Consider the following 26,213-nt stretch of genomic DNA (forward strand, 5'->3'; position numbering starts at 1 on the left):
TAATGAAACTTTAGCAGAACTTCGACGAAATAAAGTTTTACCTTAAAGAAATTTATTTGTTTCCTAAAAAACATTTCTTTTACAAAACGATTTAGTTAGAAAATCACCATGTAACGAGATTTTACAATAACATAAAATCTACGCGCGCACGCGCAATTAATAAATATTATTTTACAATTTGTCATTCACACAAACAGCATAAACAATTTCTAAATTGTCAATTGGCTCCACGAATATATTAAACAATAAAAGATCACCGTATTAATGTAAACGTTGCATTTAGTTCAAAATTGCATTGGCACACTTCAATCTTTCTCTCGTGCAACTACCGTTACAGAAAAAATATTATTCAATAAGTATAATTGTAGGTTCTAATATATCCTACGGGAAAGAGGCTGGTTTGTTTATCGTGTATGCCTTGCGCGGCGCTAGTCTCAGTCTTAAATGTAGGAAGCATATGCATACGCTTTTTAAAAATCCACTTTCCTGTTAAAGATTTAGCACGGCTATGTCAACATAATAAATAAATCATACGAAAAAATCCATTAAAAAATCCACCGTGCAAAGGGATGAAGAATTTTACGTTCGCATTTCTGGATCATTGATTTCCCATTAAAAATATGCGTCCTACATAATGACCATCCTATTCACATTGGTCTACACGAGGGATGACAAAGCTGGAACTGGTATTAAGAGCTTCAAAAGTCGATCAAAACAATTTGCAACTCGAAGCGGAGACGTGGGCTTTAATAAAAATCTTTCTCTATCTTGTCTATCTGAAAAATGAAAAAGTAACGTGGCCTACGAACAGGTTTATTAACAGGCGAGCGGAAATTTGAAATATACATCCTACAACGTATATACAAGATCTCTAAAAATTCTTTTCTGCACATATTACTAATAATATTTTCTGGCACAGATTCATAGCATTGATTCAGTCAAGTTACCCCTGAAATCTAATTTTATATAGATATACATAAATATAACCGGCGCTTTCTCTTCCTTTTCATATCTCTCTCTCTCTATTTATATATATTTATATAAATAAATATTTCAAACAAGTAATGCCCGATTAAAGTAGCGTAGAATTCTTCTCGGAATGCTCGTTTTGATTGAAAATCATTTTTGCGGAGAGACATTTTACTGGGACGTAAGGGCGTAAGGTCGCATGATCTCGCGCAAGCCAACCTGCGCATCGAATGAGAAAGAGGATGAAGAAATACTAACTGTAGTGCAAGACAATTCAAACTTAATACTTATGCTTTGGTTTAAATAAAGAAAGTATCCTGCAGAATCTATGTGACACCATTGTTCCTACAAAAAGCATCAAAGAAAGAGCGATATCCGTAGATAAGAGGTACGACATTATCAAGAGAAATCTAGAATAAACGCGTCTACACATTATTATTATTCATACGTATGACAAGATCGTTACTTCATGAATTACAACGGCGTTTTTATGCGTGCGTACGTACGTACGTGTGTATATGTATGTACATACATTAAACTATTCGATACTACACTGGAACTCGAGTTTCGTCCAGCCACAAATCTGATAAACCGATCCGATCCGATCGTAATCTGATAACGCGGCGGTCAGAAGCTAAGGAAGGCTAAGCAATTTTTCCCATTTCAGATCAGAAATACTTACGATCCTCGAAGGCAAAAGAGCTACGCCATGCCGAAATCACGCGGCAATGTTCTTTTAAAAACGACTCAGATAATGCGATAATTAATAAGATGTTTCAAAGAATACTACCTAATCTTCTCTAATCTTGCCCAAATACCTTCCCGGCATATTTTAGGTACTCTTAGGTTGCACGATTATAATCATCACTGTCTCAAGCTTTTCCAAGAATGATAAAAATCTACAAATCTCCCGTAATTTAAGGCTAAGTATACAGCCAAGAAATACGGGCGTGCGAAGACCTAAATTACACCCGCGTGGGGATCCCTTAGCGTGGTCGAAACCCCTAAGTCCCACCGCGATATACTGGTGGAAATAATGTAACGATGGACAAGGAATTAAAGGAGAATTATCGGCAATCAGGCATCGTCCGGATTGTATCTATACAATAATGCGGAGCCGATTAAGCGTGAGATTAAACGCAACCTCGATCATCAATACAATAAACACATCTTTGATTACAAATCATGTTTGCGAGTCGTTGAGTCGTAAAGTCGACCAACGACCATAACACATTGCTTACATATCGAATATTAAAAATAGATAACAAGAGTAAGGTCATTGAAGAGGGGCGGAGGGGGGGGGGGCAGAACAAAAGGAAGAGCGTGAAAGGACCGCTATCGCGCATATATATTAGTCGATACATCTACAATCGTACAGTACTATCTAAACGAAGAAAAAGAAGGGGGGAAAAAGGAAAACAAGAAAAAGGGAGGAAACGAACCATTTCAGATTTGGAACCCTCGAATGTTCGTCGCGGGATAAACCTTGAACCGAACGATACGATTAACACGCCACATAGGTAAAAAGCGTCTGCCGCGGATGTATATATATACATATATATATAGCAGAATCAAAGGGAGAACACTGTTGGCGCTACGTTTACTCGTATCTTCGAGGAACGTCAGTTGAAAGTGAACGCGTTCCAACTCCAATCCAATCTTCACGTTCGCACCCGCGCACACCGAAGTCCCCGAGCGATCTACAAACTAATCTATAACCGCCGACGAGTCTTTTCCCGAGGAAGAACACCGTTCTTCGTTGTCACTGAACGGCGAGACCGATGAGGATGCACACCGATTTGAGAATTCAATGCGGGATGCAATTATACATACTACCTAGACCACATTGAGAAGGATCAAAGTAGAATCTCTCAGCTCTCGCACGTCCGACGACGGTCTCTCGTATTCATCTGTGATTGTCCTGACCGATTTGATCAACTTGAACCGAGTCCATCGGTTTGCTTTGATTGCTTGCGTCCGACGTTGAATCGCTGTCGCTGTTCGGCGCGACGCGAACCGGCGACGGACTGTCCACTGGCCGGAAGGAGAAGCTGGGCGAGTCCGCGCTGGACAACGATTCGGGCGTGCCGACGGAACTAATGGTGCCTGGAAGCGGGCTCGATAGCGCATCCGACCTGTAAAAGTAGTTGTTACATTTTTTTAAACATATTTAGCATCGTTTTCTTCATATTTAGGAAAAAGTTTGCTCACTGATATGTTATTTGTTATAGAAAGTTAATTAATAAATAAAGATTCTTGCAAAGTAAATTGATTTATACATAGATATTGTAAATAAAACGAGATTAGATATTACATGTATTGGATAAAATTCACTTATAACTTAATTTTGACGAAGGAATATTATAGATTTACCTGGATGTAACCGATGTCAGCAAACCGGAGGTACGTTTTGCGGGCGGTTGCAAGTTATGGTCCATTCCAGTTTCATCCAGTTCGAACTTCCTTTTGACTGGCCCCAAACAACTTGGCCTTATTGCAATAGGACTCAGACTACGTCTGCGTACAATTCATTAAATATTAACACGACATAATTGCGCAGATTTTAACGAGATAATATAAAAATTTTAATTTTTTTTAAATATTTCTATCCTTTAGTTGTAAACTTTTAACAACCGTTTCGTAATCCAGCGAACGTTAGACGAGATAACGCTTGAAATGAATTACATACCTTGTAGCGAATGCCTTTCTTGTGGGACTAGGAGACAGGTTATTCTTCCAGATGTGAATGCTGGGTGAGTAACATTGTCTTTGATTAAATCCAGATCTGGTGGGTGAAGGCGAAGAACACAACGGTGGACCAGTTATGGACAGATTTAAACTTAGAGGATCTAATGGCCTCTTTGTGATTTGCCGTTCCATTTTGTTAAGCTGCTGCGTGGGAGACTCCGAGTCCTTGAATGACAGTCCTTCAGCCTCTAAGGTAAGGTCCTCCCATGATTGCGATATTTGCATGGCACTGTGAATTTCTCTTTCGTGTGCGGCCTCCCGACCGGCAACGTCCACGCATTCCTCTTGCCTCAATTGACTCACACGTGGTGTCAATCTAGGAACATTACCAGGGCTCTAAAAAGAAAAAGAATAATGAGAGAATGGATAAAGCATGAATCTAACAGAGCTGTGAATTCAGGATCACAATTTGTTTAACACTGCGAAAGACAACATTTATTATTTTATATAATGCAAAGAATTTAAATAACTAAATAATTAATGAGATAATTATTTTCTTTAATAAGTAACGAATCATAAAGAAAATATGTAATATGATCTTACGCTAGTGCTGAAGCGCCGTAGACGAGGTGAATTGGCAAATATATTGAAGGTTGACACAGCGTCCCTGCAAGTAATGAAGCCAAAACTGCTTAACGGATATGTTTAATGCACAACTGTGTCAGAGAACACTTTTAAATGGTAACAATGTATTTATATATTATAGTATGAGTTTAAGTATACGGAGCTGACTTCTGACTTGAAATGTATGCAGCACTTGAAATGTATACAACTAGAATGCTAATGGAACTACATTAAGTATTTTGATACGCCTGAAATATTGCTACCATTTACTATGCATTTATATATTTAGCAAATATGTTTATGCAAATTGCATATTCTCTAGCTTTGCACAAATACCTCTGGATATTTTTCAGTAATCTAATTGGACATTATATAAATGCATTTTATACCTATATCAATATATACATGCAGCAAATTTGCTTAGCTCTGCAACGCAGATCTTGCAGAAAGACTCAGACGTGTATTCAATCAACGCTCCATGCAGTGCTGCTACTTTTACAGCTCGTTAAGCAATTTGAGCGGGCACACAATCTCAATTATCCGCTCGTAAGACCTACCGGACTAATCTACCTTGGCGATGAGCCATCGCTCTAAAACTAGAACTACAATATTTACTAAACAAAAAAATTGACACTGGATGTCAAGAATCTCGAAGATCTTGAACATCCCAGGTGGATTCTCGCGTAATCGTTCTGAACGTCAGGGCAATCTAGAATTTTTGCGCGAACGCATGACGTTCTCGAACAGATTCTTCGCTCCAAGGGATGCTGAGGACATACCTTGACGACGAAGTGGACGGCGTTGTGACGGACATGGTCGCGCTGCTGATCTCGTTAATCATCGGCGCACTGCTGGATCGCTTCAAGCTAACGATCGGGCAATCAACGTCCATGATTGACGGAACGGACCGCGCTATGCTCAAGTATCCTACAACGTCGTCGTCGCGTGGCGTCCGCGTAGAGGAGACACATAGAAGACTACGTGACGTGTACAAGATCCGAAGAGCGCTCGACAACGTCCTCGTCGTCGCCGTCGTTGCTGCCGTCGTCGTCGACTCCCGTCCCCAAGTAGTACGTTGTTCAAGTCCTCGTCGAGTTCCTCGCGCGTACTCGGCCGGCTATCACTCTCGCGGCGTCCTCGTCGTCGTACGTCGTCCCCGTCAGCTGCCGTCGCCGCCGCGAGCATCGGAGGGGGGCTGTCGCCGAAAAACTACACGCGTCCGGTTCGCTATCGGGCTCCTCTCGCGGCGCACACGACTCGACTCATTCTCCGGACAATGGGGCGATATAACGCCGTGACGCTCGTACGCGACACGGACAGGAGCGCGACACGCGAAGATCCGGAGGAGAAAAGAACTGGACCACCAGGTGCGACCGAACGGGCGAATCAGCGTGGTCGAGCCGATCGCGAAGCGGGCGAGCCTCGTCAGGTCTGTCTCGCTACCATCGATAACACGGTCACCGCAGGCTGGACGCTGTTGTGTTTGTGCGGGCCGCGTTCGCCGATACGATGTTATCGACCAACCCGTTTTCAGCCCCAACACGCAACGCGCGGCGATACGCTACGCGGAAGCGCTGCGCGGAGCCAATCACCGGCCGCGCATGCCTGTCGTTTCCAGCGAGGCGAAAGTTCGATTGGCCGCCGCACGGCACCTGTTGACCCTAGGGGATAACATATTCCTAAGGTTTGTTCTTTTCAGCTGCACTGGTACTGCACTAGTTCTGAACTAGAACTGGCGAGGATAGCGAAAGTTTTCATAGGCGCAGAATAGTGCAGGAATACCATTGAACTATATCCCAACTGGAATGAGCACTGCTATTGTTCTCGGGTCACGTGACCCGTTTAGAAAGAGAGGGTGAAAGCAGGGTATAGCTGTCCTTTCCCAACCTGTAGCCGCCATTGCCGTTTAGACAAAGACGACACGAGAATGGGTATTACTGTCCTTCTTTCTCACTAAACGGCAATGGCGGCTTGGCGTTCATTCCAGTTAGGTTATAGTTCAATGAGGAATACAGAATTACAAGGTCTGTTCTTTTTAGCTGCACTGCTGAACTAGTGCAATACGTTAAAGTGAGACAAGTATATTTTTTCTCACTCTAACTTATTGCACCAGTTCAGCAGTGCAGATAAAAAGAACAGACCTACAGATAGGAAGGGAAAGAACGCCACAATGCAGAAATCAACATGGCGCAGTACATAAATATCAAATCAAATCTCTATTTATATTTATATTTATATTTCTTATATTTTTTACTTGCACAATCTCGAGATTTTCTGAACTGATATCTAACTTATTTGTGTATACTTGTACCAGAGGATTCTCATTCCGGTTCAATAAATAAATGAATAAAAGATCTTTTATTTATTAAACAACCCAGTGGGCCAAGCCAGCCGCGTCCAGGGACCGTACACCGGGAGCACCCGGCTTGCCAACGGGAGCGCCCGTCGGCCGTACGGATTGGAGTCGGGAGCGCCCGACTCCAAGGGGAGGGAACGGTAGGAGTCCCCAGGGAGCGTCCCGCGGAAGGAGATAGGGAACCCGCAGGTCAGCACCGCCGCGGGGGGGGAAAGGAAGGAAGGAAGGGAGCCCGCGGGTCAGCACCGCTGTGGGGGGAGGGGAAGGAAGGAAGGGAGCTCTCGGGTCAGCATCGCCGCGAGGGGGGGGGAAGGAAGGAAGGGAGCCCGCGGGTCAGCACCGCCGCGGGGGGAGGGGAAGGAAGGAAGGAAGGGAGCACGCGGGTCAGCACCGCCGCGGAGGGAAGGGAAGGAAGGAAGGTAGGAAGGGAGCCCGCGGGTCAGCACCGCCGCAGGGGGAGGGGAAGGAAGGAAGGAAGGGAGCTCGCGGGTCAGCACCGCCGCGGGGGGAGGGGAAGGAAGGAAGGAAGGGAGCCCGCGGGTCACCACCGCCGTGGGGGAAGGGGAAGGAAGGAAGGAAGGTATCTTCGTGGATCGTACGTGTCAGGTTTACGTCGACGGATAACCCGTCCTGCCGCGAACGATGAGCAACGACGTACCTCCAGGACGGCAACTCTCTCTCTCTCTCTTCATTAGGCGCACCGGACGATACCGCGACGTCAAACCTAACCTCTCGTACGTAACTCGAACACCAAGATAAAGTTTTGACGGCGAATTTTGGAGGTTAACCTTTTCTCGCCCCGCATTTTTGCGCATATTTAGGTTAGGGCCAGCGCACGTACATTGCCGTAGCACTTTATGCGACGCGTAAGCCATCGTGCATTGACGCGACAAACCTGTCAGTACATGTCGGCCGCGCAGGCAACGCACGATGGCTTACGCGTCGCATAAAGTGCTACGGCAATGTACAGGGTGGGGAAAAATTATTGGTCAAGCTTTCGCCAGTCGATTCTACTCGTCGAGATCGCCAACATTGCATCATAAACATGGTGCCGCAAAATTAACTTTCAAGGTCATTTTCAATGTCAAATTTTTTTATTGGCTTAGTCGATTCTACTCGTCGAGCTGAACAAAAGTCTCAAAGGGACCATATGCCGGAAATCAATATTTCATAGAGAAATCTTTGTTTGAAGTTTTTTTGCTTGAAATTTCAAAAAAATCTATTTTTATGAAGTCAGAAAATAAATCTGATGCTTATAAAGTTCTTACAATCAGTTCTGAATATCCTGATCATGATTAGTGAAAATCACCCCCCAAAATGACCCTGAAAAATCGTTTTCAAGGTCAAAAATCTGCTTAATCTACTCTTAGCGCTACCCAGGAACAACGACGTGGACGTGGTAGATTTCTGTTCCCTTCGGGGTGACTTGATTACAGTGAGTTCCCCTCGCCTCTCACCTCGGGGTGACTTGATTACAGTGAGTTCCCCTTGCCTCTCACTTTATCGTCGTCGACGCTACCTACGAACAAATAGAACTGACCCATCGGCTCCAATAGCTCTGAGCAGTTGTGCTTGTCTACCAGCTTCAATGTGACCACCACCGTTATCAATGCAAGCTTGGAGTCTCTCCACCAAATTATCTCGCACTCTACGGAGCACAGCTCGATTTCGTGCTAAAGTAGCAACCGCCTCTTCAATGCGATCTCGTAAATCCTGAGCTGTCCTTAAAGCCCTGCTTGACCCATAAACAATGGCTTTCAGAGCTCCCCAGAAATAAAAGTCCAGAGGGTTCAGGTCAGGTGAACGGGCGGGCCATAAGTGTGGCGCAGGATTACGACCGATCCATCGAGTTCCAAAAACTCGTTGTAAAAAAGCGCGGACTTGCCTGCCGAAATGCGGTAGAGCACCGTCATGCATAAAAAAATTCGATTACGGGCATTCCTCGGAACCATATGTCGCAGTCGATTCAGGAGAGTATGACGTAGAAACCGCAAATACTCAACGCTACCAAGATACCCCGAAGGGAACAAAAATCTACTACGCCCACTTCGTTGTTCCTGGATAGCGTTAAGAGTAGATTAAGCAGATTTTACATTCATCACAATTAATTTTACGAAATTTTTTGGCTTCTAAAAACTTCAAACGAAGATTTCTCTATGAAATATTGATTTCCGGCATATGGTCCCTTTGAGACTTTTGTTCAGCTCGACGAGTAGAATCGACTAAGCCAATAAAAAAATTTGACATTGAAAATGACCTTGAAAGTTAATTTTGCGGCACCATGTTTATGATGCAATGTTGGCGATCTCAACGAGTAGAATCGACTGGCGAAAGCTTGACTAATAATTTTTCCCCACCCTGTACGTGCGCTGGCCCTAACCTAAATATGCGTACGGATTCTTCTTTTTGAAGACATTTATGAAAAATGGGTCGGAGGTGCTACTTGTGCAGTAATTATAAGGAAAGAATAAAATCAACCGACACGTGATCGACACGAACCGTAATCCGTATGCATGTTTAGGTTAGGCTGATTGCAGAGAACGCGACGTAAGCGCTTACATCGGACGTTAACGTAGTACGGTCCGTCGGCCGTACGACGAACCGGGCGAACTGAAATCAGAGAGCGCCCGACTAGGAAAGACTGGGTGCTTGGCGCGGCGCGGCTTATATACCCCCACTCGGTGGTCGTGGTGGGGGTGTGACGTCACGTCGGCGGCAGTGGCGTAGCGCCGCGGGGCGCGGAGCATTTCGCGTAACGCGGAGCAGTAGCGTATTACACTACAAAGATGTATTTTAGATAGCTTCTTCGCGATGGTGCTGCCATCGTCGCACAATATTTGCACAATAAAATGCTTTTTACAAAACTTTGGCAATTTGTACGCACAAAATTGCAGCGGCCACCACTCAGGATAAAATAAAGAAATATAATGAAGCTTTTAGAAGTGACTTTAGAAGCGTAATAAAAGAGAAACGTATATGTGAAACTCATGTATGTATGTTAAGTACAAGATACAATGTATGTATAGGTACAAGATTTTCACATATACTTTTCTCTTTTATTACGCTTCTAAAGTCACTTCTAAAAGCTTCATTATATTCCTTTATTTTATCCCGAGTGGTGGCCGCTGCAATTTTGTGCGTACAAATTGCCAAATTTTTGTAAAAAGTATTTTATTGTGCAAATATTGTGCGATGGCAGCACCATCGCGAAGAAGTTCACTAGCATCTCCAGCATCCCCTTAATTAATGCGTTTGTAAAATTATATTTTATGTTATATTCGATTTTTAAGTTTCTGTTATTCATTTACTGTCGATCTACAGTAGTTAAAGATGGATCCGAGTTCTTGTAATTTAAAAACTATCAATCGAAAATCTAGCATTTTTTGGTATTATAAGTACCGCCGTATAGTTAGCAGACAAATATGATAAATCTTTTTTTTTATTGCAATCGTTTGGGAATTATTTGGGAAAGTTTAGAAAACAACTTTTAGAGTTTGGGAAATACTAGTTTTTTAATAATTAATGAAAATTAGTTGAGCGTATAGTTAGCAGACATCATTCCAAATAATTTTCTTTTTCGCTTCTTTCAACGCCAAATCATTTGGGAAATACGCCTATAATGTTTTCAGAGTTTGGGAAATAATGATTTCCCCTCAAAATCGAGTTGAAAGTCATCACCCAGACGTGCAGTATAATCTAGGGAATAATCTAGGGACTTTTTGACTATAGGCTATATAATGGAAAAACGTTTATAATCTTTGATATTTCTCATTGTTTTCCATTTCAATAATTTGGGAATCGTTTGGGAAAGTTTAGGAAACCACTTTTAGAGTTTGGGAAGTAATGGTTTTTTAATAATTAATGAAAATTAGTTGAGCGTATAGTTAGCAAACATCATTCCAATAATGTTCTTTTTCGCTTCGGTAAAACTGAAGGAGACGGGTTTCCTCACCGATTTCCTTCTAACTTTGCAATATCGTTTATTTTGATGAGAAAATACGATTGCGAGAAGGAAAATCGTCGCTCTCAACTAGAAAGAAAGTTATCACCTACTGAAAAATGACAGTTTCGGGGTTAGGAAATTTGTCATACCGGTGGTCTATGGGCGTAGAGCACACTGACCGAGCATGCGCGGTGACGTCAAAGTGCGCGAAATTAAACGCGTATGTACTTGCAATGCAAATTAGTACGATTCCAAATAGGTTTTCAATTCATGTGAAGCGAGGTTCGACGCAAAGCAAGGTTCTATATTGTAACTTCCACGCAGTACTTTTGGTCTTCTGAAAGTTTTGTTATTTTGTTTATGTGGAAGAGTACTAGGTGACGGGCGAAGCCTGTCTTCTCGTGCTCTTCCACCCAAGCATCTACTTTCCTAGTATAAAAAATTAATAATATTAAAGTAAGAAAGTTTATACTGGGAAAGTATATGCTTGGGTGGAAGAGCACGAGGAGACGGGCTTCGCTCGTCACCTAGTACACTTCCACATAAAAAAAAACAACTTTTAGGTGACCAAAAGTACTGCGTGGAAGTTACAATATAGAACCTTGCTTTGCGTCGAACCTCGCTTCACATGAATTGAAAACCTATTTGGAATCGTACTAATTTGCATTGCAAGTACAATTAGTATGATTCCAAATAGGTTTTCAATTCATGTGAAGCGAGGTTTGACGCAAAGCAAGGTTCTATATTGTAACTTCCACGCAGTACTTTTGGTCACCTAAAAGTTGTTTTTTTATGTGGAAGTGTACTAGGTGACGGGCGTAGCCCGTCTCCTCGTGCTCTTCCACCCAAGCATATACTTTCCCAGTATAAAAAATTAATAATATTAAAGTAAGAAAGTTTATATGTATTCTGTATTCTGTAAAGGAGAATACACCTTTTTTTTATTATGCTTCTAAAGTCACTTCGAAAAGCTTCATTATATTCCTTTATTTTATCCCAAGTGGTGGCCGCCGCAATTTTTGTGCGTACAAATTGCGAAATTTTTATAAAAAGCATTTCAACTGTAATTTTTGTATGTGTATAAATGCAAATGGCAACATTGTTTCACTAGTCACTCCAGGATCCTCTTAATTACAAAAATTATTGCTTCCCAAACTGTGAAAGTGCCTTTCTAAACTTGCCCAAACGATTCCCAAATGATTGCAATTGAAAACATTAGAAAACAATGAGATATATCGAAGATTATAAACATTTTCCATTATATAGGTTATGGTCAAAAAATCCCTAGAGTTTTGGCTTGACGTCTGGTTGATGACATGAAACTTTATTTTGAGATGCAATTATTATTTCCCAAACTCTAAAAACATTACAGGCGCATTTCCCAAATGATTTGGCGTTGAAAGAAGCGAAAAAGAACATTATTTGGAATGATGTCTGCTAACTATACGCTCAACTAATTTTCATTAATTATTAAAAAACCATTACTTCCCAAACTCTAAAAGTAGTTTCCTAAACTTTCCCAAACGATTCCCAACTTATTGAAATGGAAAACAATGAGAAATATCAAAGATTATAAACGTTTTTCCATTATATAGCCTATAGTCAAAAAGTCCCTAGATTATTCCCTAGATTATACTGCACGTCTGGGTGATGACTTTCAACTCGATTTTGAGGGGAAATCATTATTTCCCAAACTCTGAAAACATTATAGGCATATTTCCCAAATGATTTGGCGTTGAAAGAAGCGAAAAAGAAAATTATTTGGAATGATGTCTGCTAACTATACGCTCAACTAATTTTCATTAATTATTAAAAAACTATTATTTCCCAAACTCTAAAAGTGGTTTCCTAAACTTTCCCAAACGATTGCAATAAAAAAAAATAAGATTTATCATATTTGTCTGCTAACTATACGGCGGTATTATAAGTGGCTCCAAACAATTCTAACAATAATCTGATGTATTCTAATTCGACTTCTCAACTTAATTCGATAACTGTGACTTTATCAATTATATAATTACTAATTTGCAGCGTAGATTCCAATCATTTTAAAGAATGGAGTTGAAATAACTCGAGCAACGAAATCTAGATTGTAACGAATAAATTTCAATATAAAGATCTAGCTGATTTTTTTTTCTCCATCTTTCTTCCTCCTTCGCTTAATAATTTCTCATCAAATCTCTTTTTCTACAATAGAGATCATCGCTACCAAATTATAAAATTGTGTATCACTCGCATCAATATAATACTTACGACGACGCAAAGTCACAATAATTCCGCAAATCGCATGGCGTTCCGAAAGCTTCCTCCAATCTGCGCTAATACAAGACCGAACGATGCAAAAGTACGAAAGACATCGCGCGGATACCTAAAAGACATCCCAATTTTTTCGGACGTCCTCCGGGAGGTCCGTTGGACTCTCGTGTTGTTCGGCAAGCGCGGCGATTTTCCTCTCGAAAATCGTTGGCCCGCGCGCGGGAGCCGCGACGGGAGGAAATCCCGTGGGTGCCGCCGTCATTTATCCCGTTTGCGGAAACATCGCAACGTGAACGGTACGTACTTTCATCTATCACCGGATCGCCGTAATCGCGGCACGCGCGCCACAATAACTTCACCCCGTGCGAAAGATCCGAACGGCTCTAATCGCTAGCTAAAATCGCGGAGAGGCCTCTCTGACCGCCTGCTCGCCCGGTTCTTCCCGAAAGATTCGGTCTGTCTGTGTTCACGGTTCCCGATGTGGCTTCTGCCACGCCAATCAGCACGGCGACGCAACATAACCTGCTCGTCTCGTAGCCGCTCGAACGATGTCGTCGCTCGTGAGACGCTCGATCATTTCGATTCAAGTTTTGATCGAGCGGCGACAACGGCGACGACGACGACGATGACGGTGATGACGGTGATGGTTTCGTCGTCGCGTTGAAAATGTCGATCACGCTAATTTCCATTTGTCACGCTAACCTCTTCGGCGCGTTTGTTGATTTCGCCTCGTTAGAGATCCGTGTTTCATATCGAATTTCCTTGGGCCGATCGGGCGTCACGATGACGATGGTAAAGATAAATATTCCGGTCGCATTGATGACGGAAGAGACGCGAATCTTTGATTGATTAATTAATCAATGTCCTTTCCGCGATTACTGCACAGGCTATTGACTTCTGCCTCTACGATGGACATGAGCATCGACGACGACAACGACAACGACGATGTCTCTTTTCGTCTGGGAGAGATGTTTAACAGTTACAAGGAGCTGGAGCAAAAACTAAAGCGATTCTCAAGACACAGTCTGGTACATTACTGGAGGCGAGATAGTAGAACCGTGAAGGGGGCTCACATGAAAACTGCTCGGCCTATCAACGACCAACTCAAGTATTACTCTGTTAAATATGCGTGCATCTACGGCGGACAAAAGTTTCTTCCACGTGGCGCTGGCAGAAGGCAATCGCAGTTAGTCTGATATTTCTGAATATATCAATATATTATTGTTACTACATAGTTTTTTTTCTACAATACACACATATATATTTATTTATTTGCACATTTTGTACTTATTGATATGTGTTTTACAGGTCCATACGCACCAACTGCCCTGCTCACATCATGCTCAGGGCTTCCAAAGATGGCACAAAGCTGGAAGTGACCAGTGTCAACAACGAACATAATCACGAAATCTCAGAGGTAGACAAATTTTGCCTGATTTTGAGAAAATCGACTTTAGGTCTGCTAGAGAATCTATCTATATCTATTAATGTACAATTGGATTTTCTTTTATTAAATAGGAGTTGTTCAAGAATCTTCCGCAAGAGAGGAAGCTCTACGGTGAAATCAAAGAAGAGGTCGAGGATCTTATGCAGTTGCACATCGATCGTAAAAGACTAAAGGAGTACGTGCGATTGCGCACCAACAAGGTACTGCGGTCCAAGGATCTGTTTAACATAGCGGCGGCTAACAAACGAAAGAGGTTCATCACGCCGCAGCGAGCGTTCGAATTATACAGGAAGATTCACGACATCGAGAAAATGTCGCAGAGCGACAACGGTAGGAAGCTGTATCCCGAGTCCGAGGACGAGATTGCGCAGACCATAAAGAGAATGAAAAAGGAACATGAGTCTGCCTGGGGCCAAGATGTAAGATACTTAATTTGGTTTATATCTGCTCGCTTCGTATGTAAAAAATGTAAGAGGATAGAATGAAAAACGTGCCGTTTCCTCAGCCACTGTCGACGGAGTTAGAAGTAAGCGAGGGAAACGACGGCGAGGATTCCTACAGTGCTCAGTTGACGCAGGAGGAAGTGGTCGGCGAGATCGACGCGAACGAAGGCGAATTGCTGAGGGCGAACAACGAGGGTGACATAATAGCGGCTGACGGGGAGATAGTGGGCGAACTGGTGATGGAGAATGGCGATCCGTCGGTGATAGTCGAGTCCATTGTTAACGCGGACGGTTCGGTTTTCGTGGACGAGAGGGAGTTTAACAGTTACTGCGACAATCACTTGTCGCACACGGTGGATGATAGCCAGTCACCAAAGTCACGTGGTAAGTTGATTTTTATGTAACTTTTCATGTAGCGTTTTGTATTTATTGACAAAAAACAATAGACGTTCTGATAAATCGTTAAGAGAAGATGCGTGCTAGTTTTAGATATAGAGGCAATCGCTCCCACCACGACGATCGAGAAAGTGACGAAAGATACGTCTACTTCGCCTCACAAGTCGCAGAGCGAATCGTTGCAGTTGCAACAATCGCCAAAGTCGTCCGGCAGCTTCCACGAGGCGGACTCGAGGATTTGGATTATGAAGGAAGGCCCTTCCGTAGAAACGGAGGCGGAGAGCGGGCCTGAGAGCGAGGCGAACATAACGACGACCAAGCCGATCTCCATAACGGACGTGGGGGCTCCCGAGATGGTACTGTCCGACGAGGCGAGTCACCAATTGCTGCATGAACAGCTGGCAGTGTTGCGCGCCGAAAAGGGGAAACTGCATCACGAGACCGAAATGCTGAAGCTGAAGAAGGATAAATTAAAGTTGCAAATCAATTGTTACTCGAATGAGATAAAGAAGCAGGAAATGGAAAAGGAGAAGCTCAGACTCGAAATCAAGTTGCTCCAGTCGAAAGTCATGGAAGATGCCAATGACGTGTCCCACTACATTTTTGTGCCTTGAACGCTCGCACTTCGTTGCGAAAGAGATGTATATAAATATGTAAGTATGCATTATGTCGAAAAATTATACAGCAGTAATAATAATAATATATCATCAATGTACACGAACAAAAGTACCAAACTAACGGTGATTATCTTTTGCCAGCACCTGTGATCATCTTTTGCCACACGGGAGGGAATTTCTGACCAGCGCTACTAACTGTAAATAGTATCATATGTATCACTTGAGACGATTCACGCATGAATGACGAATGTATCCGGGGATAATGTATATTGCTGTGATCATGAACGAGATTCGGTCGGTTAGAGTAGATTTTGTTACTAATTTCGACGAAAGGATATTACATCCTCGCAAGGATATTGTATGTGATAGATAACAATATAACTATGCATCTTAAGTGGGAATGGAGAGAGTAAATGAAAATTTGTAAAGTATTCTGCGATCTTTTTAATTTATAAGTTAATGAAATCTACAGGAGTCTCCTCGTGCAACAAGTAATCGTGGAGTAAACAAAAAATACATCGAAGACGAGAGGACTATCCAACCCATCCTAGAATATCTTCCTTGTAAATCGCAAATCATTATTTAAACGTAACAGTCTCCAGTTGTCACGTCGTCTCACGAATGACACTTGCACGAGAATTTCCAATATTCCATTCGATGATTTTATTCTCGGTTGCCGAGAATTCAAACTGACCGCCGTCATAACCTCAACGTCGCGAGCGCGACAGATGGCGATAGGCGCGCCGTTCCCGTCCCGTCGTGGCTCCTCATTTTCCTGAATCGCGCCGATCGGTCTGCACGGACGCGCCATAGTTCTCAAGCTCGCCCCGAGTGCACGACGACGACATGCTGAAACCGCTGCTGCTCCTGTGCTGCGCGGCGACGATCGTGTCAGGTAACGAGCCACCGATTCGCAACCACGTTCTCGCCGTCCGCGAGCGCGGCAGCTGGCGCGCGTCGGGCCAGGGTATCTCCCCGTGACGTCGCTGATACCGCCGATCGGCGACGTCGTCTCCGCGAATCTCGCCAAAGCTCGGCTCCGTCGACGGGAAGGCGGGTGGACGAGGACTCGGCTCCTCCAGGAACGTACGTTCGGCGACGGGGCGACGGGCCTCTCGTCTTTCGGGTCACGAATTTAATTGCGTATCTGACTCGCCGGAGGGGCGCCATGATGAGGCGGATACGGCTTTTTCGGACGGGGATGTGTCGTTTCGGCGCGATGATAAACGCATCGGTGCCTCGTCGCCGTGATGATGATTCGATGATCGGGAACGTGCGCCGAACATCCGGCGTACGCGTGAAACGAATGACACCGACGCGGGTCGAGCCGGAGGGGAGGAAATCGAGCCGCGCACGTACTGTATTGTGTTACGCGATAAGCGGTGTATCGTTCCTGGAAGGATCCGCATCGCTGATTTAATCCGTCGCGCTGATGGTGCCACCGTTTCGTCTCCTCATCAAACACGTCGCCTTGAACTCGAAATGGCCTGGCGAATTTGTGCGATGGTACAATGTCGCGGCGTGCGGTGACGTTGACATTTATCTCCGTCTTTTTTACGTTGAACTTTGCTCCTCTTTGTTCAGCGGCTGACAGTTGCCTCGCGCACGGTTCCCCGTAAACGACACGTAACTCAAGTTGAGGGGAACATGTTGCGTATATAAATAATATGATATGCAGCGCACTGCGTTGCGAAATGTTTAACGCTGTTTACTGCGTATATCAAGTTTGTAAACTTTCAAAGTTAATTAGAGGCAATAGATAAAACGCCGGTTAATAAACAAAGATATTAACTTTGAAAACACACAAGGTATAATTATCCTTGCAAATTTTACATTTTTCTGCCATACATTGTAGCTCGTTTTAAACTACTTTTTAAGATTCCTATTGATACACGATTTTAAAAATCGAGGATTAAATTGCAATATCACTATATATGTATACAGTTTTAGCAGCTGATCTCAAGGATGTGAATGCAAACGTTCCTGCCAATTCGGCCAACAGCGGTGCAGCCGTAAATCCTCAATTGCCATTGAAAACTTCGGACGACAGCAATGCACACCTGCCACCCGTCGTTTCGCACGACTCGAATGCAGACACAAAATTGGATTCGGAAACGCTGAAAGTGGCCCCAGTAATAATCCCAACAATAATCCCAACAATAAAACCGACAGAACCTCCTACAAAACCGACTACAAAGGCGACCACAACCTCAACAACGTCAACTACAACCCCCACGCCTACTACAACCGCTGCTCCCACAACTCCGGCACCGACGACGCCGCTTCCTCCACCAAGCACTGGAAAGTGGACTGTCAAGGAGAACAACACGTTGTGCATCATCGTCCAAGTGGCTGCGCAGTTCAATGTTTCTTACACTAACGCCAAGAATGTGGTAAGTATATGGAAATGGGTCAAGTCATTATAGAGAAATGATAAATGACATTAATTTCAAATCATTATCGTGTTATTAATCAATCACTCGATAAGATTGATAAGAAAAAAAAAATAAAAGTACAATGTTTCTGTTTGTCTGTGTATACAAGCGCGATCAAGAGGTTGGTTAACTCTCTCTTCCTTGCAGACGATTCACAAAGCGATGGATATACCTAGCAACGGCACTGCGACGGGAAAATGCGGCAGTACCGAGCAGAACCTGACGCTGTCGTGGACACCGCAGGCCGGCGCTCTGTCGCAGGACAACTTCACGCTGCACTTCGTGAAGAACGAGACGGATAAGCGCTACTCTCTTCATCACCTAGAGATCTCTCTGGCCTCGGAGGAATTCCCGAACGATAAGTCAAGTACGAGCCAGCATCTCTTACGTAGATTCTACTTGCCCTTTGATCTCGCTCGTTTCCGCAATTCTTTTCATTCCGCTTCAGATAAAACGGTGACTCTGGTGCACGTCGCGCCGCAATTCAGCACCGGATTAAGCAACTCGTACAGATGCCTCAAGGAGCAGACGCTGAACTTGACCCTCCTCGGCAGGAACGAGACTGTCGGGCAACTCAAGGTGTCCGACTTGCAGTTCCAAGCTTTCAGGGGCGACAACACCACCGTTTTTGGTCTAGGTGGGTGTCGGCACAGTTTTATCTTATCGAATTACGAATTATCGATGCGATATATTTCTATACTGCCGGTATCGCCCGACTGAAAACTGATTTACGTTTGTGCTCGTTATCTCGTTCCAGCCAAGGACTGCTCGTTCAACACGCCCGACATCGTCCCCATAACCGTGGGTTGCGCATTGGCAGTCTTGGTGGTAATCGTGTTGATCGTATACCTCGTCGGTCGCAGACGAAGTCAGGCCCGCGGTTATCTTAGCATGTAAGCAGAGTTCCGTGAAGTTTCTCTCTCTCTCTCTATCTTTCCTTTCTCTCTTTTCCTTTTTTTTATCGTTAAACTCATATTTTTTATGCGATTCTCCATTAACGGAGATCGAATTGTCTTATTGAGAATTTATGTAGTTGTACTTTGTGTTCTATAGCCACGAGGGCTGTGACACGATTAAGGAAAAAAACACAAAATATATAGTTTATACATTTGTAAAGTTATCGCAGCGCGTTCGCGGGCGATAATAGAAAAAGAATAAAAAAAGATAAATGATGCCGTCGATACGTATCGCGAAGCGATTCAGATCGATGTTAGGGCGGGTGATAACTCTCGAAGCAACGTGCTCCGTTCCACAAGGGCGATATATTGTCTGATATGAATGAGCTGATTAATGTAGGCGAGTCGTGAGATCTGTGTTACATCTGCGTTGCCATTTCCACTCTCGACGGCGACGGCTGTTCGATTTCCCGTAAGCGTCGTTAACGGTACAGAGGAATAGGGAAGATGCGTTTCGGATCGGCGCAGCGTAGTTGAGAGCAACGTAGACACTCGCGTTGGATCCTCAGCTTCTCGAGACGGAATGTAACTTTTTTTTGTTTTTTAAAGGGACGATCGTTTCCTGGCTTTACTTATCGCGATATGTATTTATGCATCGTGCTCGATACACACACACACACAGCGATGTCTTTCCGTTACGTTCTCATACTATCGAATCCTTTTTTTTTTTATTAAACATACTGTGAGATAATAGCGGTTTATTATAGCCCTAGGTGTGCATGCGTGAGTGCGTCAGGAATAGTATGAAGGAGCACGAGCTTCACTCGTTGATTAACGTCGAAGTTGTGCTTCACTCGTTTACGTGCGAGCACGCGAATTGCAAGACACTGTAGGCGGTGCAGTCCTCTAGATGTAAATTCGTTAACTAACGTCGAAAGTGCGGGTGAACAGTAACTCGACTCCTGTCATGATACGTGGTCCCAAGCGTGACGAAAAGCTTTGTTCTCCTGGTAAGAGATATTTGAACATGTTCTACTTGACATCGTGAACAAATGTTGGAAATAATATTGGCAAGAGAGACGTAGCGGATAAGCTACGTGTACGTATACACCATGGAAGCACCAATTTTTAATGGGAACTGATACTTTTGTGATCCGCGCCGCTTTGTCGAAACACATTTCTTTTTTTGCAACGGTTTTATCTAAGATAAGAAGATAATACGAGGCTACCGGCGGTCTGGCGTTTGTATTAAAGAACCAAATGGCATTTCCGACACTTCTAAACGAGAATTCCGCGTGTGCACCGTGCTGCTTCATAAGTGCGTTGTGACAAGACTGAACGACGAGTGGCGATTGAAAGTGGAGGGCAAAAAGTAAGGTCAAACAAATTAATGAAATAAATAACCGAGTAAAAGCGCTGTAAATAAAAAACGTAAAGTAGCGATACTACTTTTGGATTACGAGCATGTATTGCAGCTAGATGAGATCTAAATCGTCAACAATAAAATGGAATATTTCAAGGATATCTCCAGGATTATATTATCCTTGTTTGCCTTATCGTCGTCCCTCCTTGTAATGTTCCTCTCAGCCCCCGTTCCGTTTCAATTAAAATTCCGTCTCCGAATAATAAAAGCGTAATTGACAGTTTGGGTCCATTACCGCTACACTACATGGTATGTCACGTGTAATGCTAAGTGTGGAGCTTGGAGGTGCGTTATCACGTCGCTCACGTGCGATTTAATGAGGCGAAGTGGTAAACGCGATCGCACGCGAGTTCCTTATCAGTAGCGCCCTCGCGAGTGCGGCGCTCGTAGCCAGTGATGGTTAGAGACACTAGAAGTAAAACTGATACTTTTGTGATCCGCGCCGCTTTGTCGAAACACATTTCTTTTTTTGCAACGGTTTTATCTAAGATAAGAAGATGATACGAGGCTACCGGCGGTCTGGCGTTTGTATTAAAGAACCAAATGGCATTTCCGACACTTCTAAACGAGAATTCCGCGTGTGCACCGTGCTGCTTCATAAGTGCGTTGTGACAAGACTGAACGACGAGTGGCGATTGAAAGTGGAGGGCAAAAAGTAAGGTCAAACAAATTGATGAAATAAATAACCGAGTAAAAGCGCTGTAAATAAAAAACGTAAAGTAGCGATACTACTTTTGGATTACGAGCATGTATTGCAGCTAGATGAGATCTAAATCGTCAACAATAAAATGGAATATTTCAAGGATATCTCCAGGATTATATTATCCTTGTTTGCCTTATCGTCGTCCCTCCTTGTAATGTTCCTCTCAGCCCCCGTTCCGTTTCAATTAAAATTCCGTCTCCGAATAATAAAACGTAATTGACAGTTTGGGTCCATTACCGCTACACTACATGGTATGTCACGTGTAATGCTAAGTGTGGAGCTTGGAGGTGCGTTATCACGTCGCTTACGTGCGATTTAATGAGGCGACGTGGTAAACGCGATCGCACGCGAGTTCCTTATCAGTAGCGCCCTCGCGAGTGCGGCGCTCGTAGCCAGTGATGGTTAGAGACACCAGAAGTCAAACTGATACTTTTGTGATCCGCGCCGCTTTGTCGAAACACATTTCTTTTTTTGCAACGGTTTTATCTAAGATAAGAAGATAATACGAGGCTACCGGCGGTCTGGCGTTTGTATTAAAGAACCAAATGGCATTTCCGACACTTCTAAACGAGAATTCCGCGTGTGCACCGTGCTGCTTCATAAGTGCGTCGTGACAAGACTGAACGACGAGTGGCGATTGAAAGTGGAGGGCAAAAAGTAAGGTCAAACAAATTGATGAAATAAATAACCGAGTAAAAGCGCTGTAAATAAAAAACGTAAAGTAGCGATACTACTTTTGGATTACGAGCATGTATTGCAGCTAGATGAGATCTAAATCGTCAACAATAAAATGGAATATTTCAAGGATATCTCCAGGATTATATTATCCTTGTTTGCCTTATCGTCGTCCCTCCTTGTAATGTTCCTCTCAGCCCCCGTTCCGTTTCAATTAAAATTCCGTCTCCGAATAATAAAAGCGTAATTGACAGTTTGGGTCCATTACCGCTACACTACATGGTATGTCACGTGTAATGCTAAGTGTGGAGCTTGGAGGTGCGTTATCACGTCGCTCACGTGCGATTTAATGAGGCGACGTGGTAAACGCGATCGCACGCGAGTTCCTTATCAGTAGCGCCCTCGCGAGTGCGGCGCTCGTAGCCAGTGATGGTTAGAAACACTAGAAGTAAGAGTCTGGACAATCTTTGGTTTTGAAGCAAAATGGCGTCGACAGTTACCGACTGTGGAGAGTAGGATGCGTTCAGTTATTCACTGGCAGTCACAGAGATTGATGAAACTGATAGCATACCACGTGTAAGTAACTATTATACCATAATTAAATGTAATGCTAATGTTAAATGAACTCGTTATATAATGTCAGCGGTTATACTTTGTCCAGAATTTCTAAGACGAATGTTATTTGCATTAATTGTTTAGAATCTGCAGGATCAAAAACGTATGATCCTACTACAAAATTTTCCAAATTAGTACAGCTTAAGTGTTATAGGACAATACATTATTTTTTGTCAACAATGCAACATTTAATTACTTTTACCAGATGGAAGTCATCTTTCGACGATACATTCCATATTTAAAAAATGTTAACTATGACTTGATTACATTTTTCATTGATAAAATGGCACGTCTGCACTGTAATGTACACTGAGGTGCATAAATGACTTCCTTTTTCGGTGTAAATGGTGTAGATAAGCGCGCCATCTGCGTGGTCGAATGTATGCTGCGCTTATCTACACCTATCTACACCGAAAAAGGAAGTCATTTATGCACCTCAGTGTACTTAAATCCTGTCATAATATTTCAGATGTAATAATGAAACGCTTTAGATTTAGGATTAAAATAGAATGCGCAAAAGGGCGTTTAAAAACACCTGTATTTAATAGCTTAACAATGGCAAGGCATTCTATTGTTAAATAAACATATTATTTTATGTTGTTAGTAGTATGTTATTTATTTCTCAAATCCAAACCCCGCCACGCGCTCATGGTGTATGGAGTGATGTGATAGCATTGATTGGTTCCGCCATTTTGCTTCAAAGCAATCTACGGCCAATGAAAACTTTGACAAGATTGTCCAGACTCTTACTTCTAGTGTCTCTAGTGATGGTACGCGGGACGGAATTTTCGCGCATGCGCGACGGTAGTCATGGTAATCGTCAACGGAATCAACAACGTGCCATGTCGGTTAGTTACGGGCGCAAAGAATTGGCGGGCCAGGCCAGCGTAGTTGAGATAGGTCAAGGATTTCTCGGTAAGATACATTTATTATAATTAATATGGATTCTAGCAAAGGAGCTATTGGTAAAACAGCTTTTCAAACACGTAGAGTTAGAAAATTTCAAGTTGCATGGCTAAATGAAAGTATATTTAAAGGATGGTTGGCTCCGCATCCTTCAGAGGATAGAGCTCTTTGCATGGCTTGTAATAAAACTATTAATTGTCGCAAATCAGATTTGATTAAACATTCACGAACGGTCAAGCATATTGAAAGTGTAAATTCGTCAAATTATGAAGTCCTCCCTGATAATGAGAATATATTGTCACATAAAGATAAAGATAAAGTCAAACGTGCCGAAATTAAATTAGCTGCTTTTTTCGCGGAACATAATGTTGCTTTTTCTACCGTAGATCATTTAATTCCGTTATTAAAGTACATTTGTATAAATCCTGAAATTGTACAAGATCTTTCGCTTGCTCGAAAAAAGTGTTCAAGTATTGTCAAAAATGTTATCGCTAAATTTGAAACAGAAAAGGTTGTCGAGATTTTAAAAGCTTCTAAATTTTCAGTTTTAATTGATGAAACCACGGACATTTCAGATAATAAAATAATGTGCATTCTCGTCAGATATGTTTCTCCTGTAACTAAAAAAATGAGTACGCGATTATTAAAATTATTGCATTTAGACGCAGCAGATTGTTCTGCAAGTAAACTTTTCGAGTCATTTAAAAGTTGTTTAGAAGAAGAAAAAATTCCCATTAAAAATATAGTTGGATTAGCTTGTGATAATGCGATGCATCCTACCATAACAGATGGTTATGGTAGGATGCAATAATTCTTTCATGACTCATTTAAAATCAGAAGTTCCAGAATTAATAACATTAAATTGTATTTGTCACTCATCTGCACTTATAGCTAGTAAAGCTTGCGCAAAATTACCGTCCTCTTGTGAAGATTTGATTAAAGGAGTCGCCACTTATATTTCGGGCAGTGCGAGGAGATGTGCAATTTTGGTTGAACTCCAGGAGTTTTTTAACACATACATATACATGTACGCGCATTGTATATATACACACACGAGCAAAAATATACAAGTAAAAAAGGAAATTTTTCGAAAATTGTTACGGGTGACTGGCGGTACGCACTGGCGGTTTACTTGATGCGTCATTGGGGCTGCGTTCGCCGCGCATGCGCGAAAATTCCGTCCCGCGCGCCATCACTGCTCGTAGCTCGGGCAGCGTGACGAGTGCGTCCTCGAGCAATAAAATGTAAACAACGCGCGGTATGTAAATCGTGCTGGGCAGCCGCATCAACGTGGAAGATGTACACGCTGCTGCACGGCCTGTACAAATACCTGGTGCAGAAGGACGAGTACTTCATATTAATTCTCGGGCTGGACAATGCAGGAAAGACGGTAGGCAGAGCACTTGCTCGGTTTTGAGGTTATGCCAACACAATCTCGCGACGGTGCCTGTTTCCTTTAGACTTACCTGGAAGCGGCGAAGACCAAGTTCACGAGGAACTACAAGGGGATGAATCCGAGCAAGATCACGACTACTGTCGGCCTAAACATCGGCAAGATCGATATCGCTGGTGTTTCCTTCAACTTCTGGGACCTCGGTGGCCAGGAGGAGCTCCAGTCCTTGTGGGACAAAGTGATTGATAACATCGTTTTTATAACTTAACGTCATTGTGTATTTTCTCTTCTTCGAGTGTGTAATCTTTCTTTTCTGAAAAATATTGAATCGTGTAACGCTTTATTACGCTCTCTGGTAGCATTCAAAAGAATGGTGATTAGATAATATTGTCTTGTGTGTTTGCAGTATTACGCAGAGTCGCACGCTGTGATTTATATCGTTGATTCGTCCGATCGCGACAGAATACCGGATTCCAAGGAAACTTTTGGTAAAATATAATGACCTTATGATTAAATTGAACAAACTGTTGCAAGTAAATGAATAGTATTGCATCCTTGTTAATATCAAAATCTCTATATTGATAAATTTGCTTGAAAGCTACAAAAATGTCTTAATTTAAGAATCTCAATTTTCTACAGTTTAAAATATGAAACGCTTGACACGAGCAATGGGAATGTGCATTAAACTTGGCTGTTATTTTAGATAAAGTAATATCGTCCGAGCATCTAACAGGTGTGCCGTTACTAGTGCTAGCAAACAAGCAGGATGTACCCGACTGCATGGGCGTCCGAGAAGTAAAACCGATATTTAATCAAAGTGCACATTTAATTGGCAGAAGGGATTGCATGGTAATGCCAGTATCAGCTCTTAACGGGTAAATAGAAACCAATTTAAAATGGCCTAATGTGTTAAGTAACTGTCCAAACAAACTGAAATGTGGCTTACATTTTGCAAAAGGGACGGAGTGGATGAAGGTATACACTGGCTGGTGGATTGTGTCAAGAGGAACAGTGATGTACGGCCAGCTCGCAACCGGGACGACAATTCCTTATCTTAACTAGCACATTCCTGTCCTACGGCTTCTGCAATAATATTGCAAAATATCTCGATGCAGTGTTTGTACAAATATAATATTTGTTTTTTCAATAGCACACGCGCGTCATTTCCTCTCAAGTTATCTCAAACATTAAAAACATCAAACGTGTGGGCAAAATGGGGAAAACATTGCAATTTTTTTGTAACGATTCCATGAAGAATGCGGCTGTGAGGGACGATTAAGACTGACAGAGCCTGCTGGAATTATGAAGACTGAATCTGTGTGAGTGTGAATGTCTGATATCACGGTAGGCACAGAGATAAGAGATAATATCCACACCTTATGCCTGCTACTCTATTATGTTAGTGATAAAGAACATACAAGAGTGATC

General features: G+C 42.8%; 4 protein-coding genes across 5 annotated transcripts; 3 read left to right on the plus strand and 1 right to left on the minus strand.

Annotated features, from left to right (window-relative positions):
• Nucleotides 1–40: 40 nt before the first annotated feature.
• LOC105276390 (protein FAM122A) lies at nt 41–5,694 on the minus strand. Its single transcript, XM_020030748.2, has 5 exons — nt 5,061–5,694; nt 4,261–4,324; nt 3,659–4,053; nt 3,343–3,486; nt 41–3,104 (listed from the first exon to the last, which is right to left on the minus strand). Exons 1-5 carry the CDS (start codon nt 5,171–5,173, stop codon nt 2,876–2,878), a joined length of 945 nt encoding a protein of 314 aa, XP_019886307.1. The 5' UTR covers nt 5,174–5,694; the 3' UTR covers nt 41–2,875.
• A 6,745-nt stretch (nt 5,695–12,439) lies between these two features.
• LOC105276387 lies at nt 12,440–16,170 on the plus strand. Of its 2 annotated transcripts, none has more exons than XM_011333957.3 (7): nt 12,440–13,132; nt 13,723–14,022; nt 14,145–14,253; nt 14,355–14,702; nt 14,789–15,110; nt 15,210–15,775; nt 15,881–16,170. In XM_011333957.3, the coding sequence occupies exons 2-6, from the start codon at nt 13,745–13,747 to the stop codon at nt 15,734–15,736; spliced, it is 1,584 nt and encodes a 527-aa protein (XP_011332259.1). In that variant the 5' UTR covers nt 12,440–13,132; nt 13,723–13,744; the 3' UTR covers nt 15,737–15,775; nt 15,881–16,170. The 2 variants fall into 2 exon arrangements, with proteins under 2 accessions (XP_011332259.1, XP_011332258.1); XM_011333956.3 differs by lacking the exon at nt 12,440–13,132 and adding an exon at nt 13,394–13,628.
• A 306-nt stretch (nt 16,171–16,476) lies between these two features.
• On the plus strand, nt 16,477–21,298 carry LOC105276386 (lysosome-associated membrane glycoprotein 1). Its single transcript, XM_011333955.3, has 5 exons — nt 16,477–16,634; nt 17,684–18,132; nt 18,322–18,541; nt 18,623–18,811; nt 18,932–21,298. Exons 1-5 carry the CDS (start codon nt 16,586–16,588, stop codon nt 19,069–19,071), a joined length of 1,047 nt encoding a protein of 348 aa, XP_011332257.1. The 5' UTR covers nt 16,477–16,585; the 3' UTR covers nt 19,072–21,298.
• A 3,279-nt stretch (nt 21,299–24,577) lies between these two features.
• Nucleotides 24,578–25,937, plus strand: LOC105276384 (ADP-ribosylation factor-related protein 1). The gene is made up of 5 exons (XM_011333943.3): nt 24,578–24,782; nt 24,853–25,023; nt 25,192–25,273; nt 25,489–25,660; nt 25,744–25,937. The coding sequence occupies exons 1-5, from the start codon at nt 24,690–24,692 to the stop codon at nt 25,841–25,843; spliced, it is 618 nt and encodes a 205-aa protein (XP_011332245.1). The 5' UTR covers nt 24,578–24,689; the 3' UTR covers nt 25,844–25,937.
• The last annotated feature ends 276 nt before the right edge of the window (nt 25,938–26,213 follow it).

The sequence above is a fragment of the Ooceraea biroi genome, chromosome 6, assembly GCF_003672135.1.
Source record: "Ooceraea biroi isolate clonal line C1 chromosome 6, Obir_v5.4, whole genome shotgun sequence".
Taxonomy (NCBI): domain Eukaryota; kingdom Metazoa; phylum Arthropoda; class Insecta; order Hymenoptera; family Formicidae; genus Ooceraea; species Ooceraea biroi.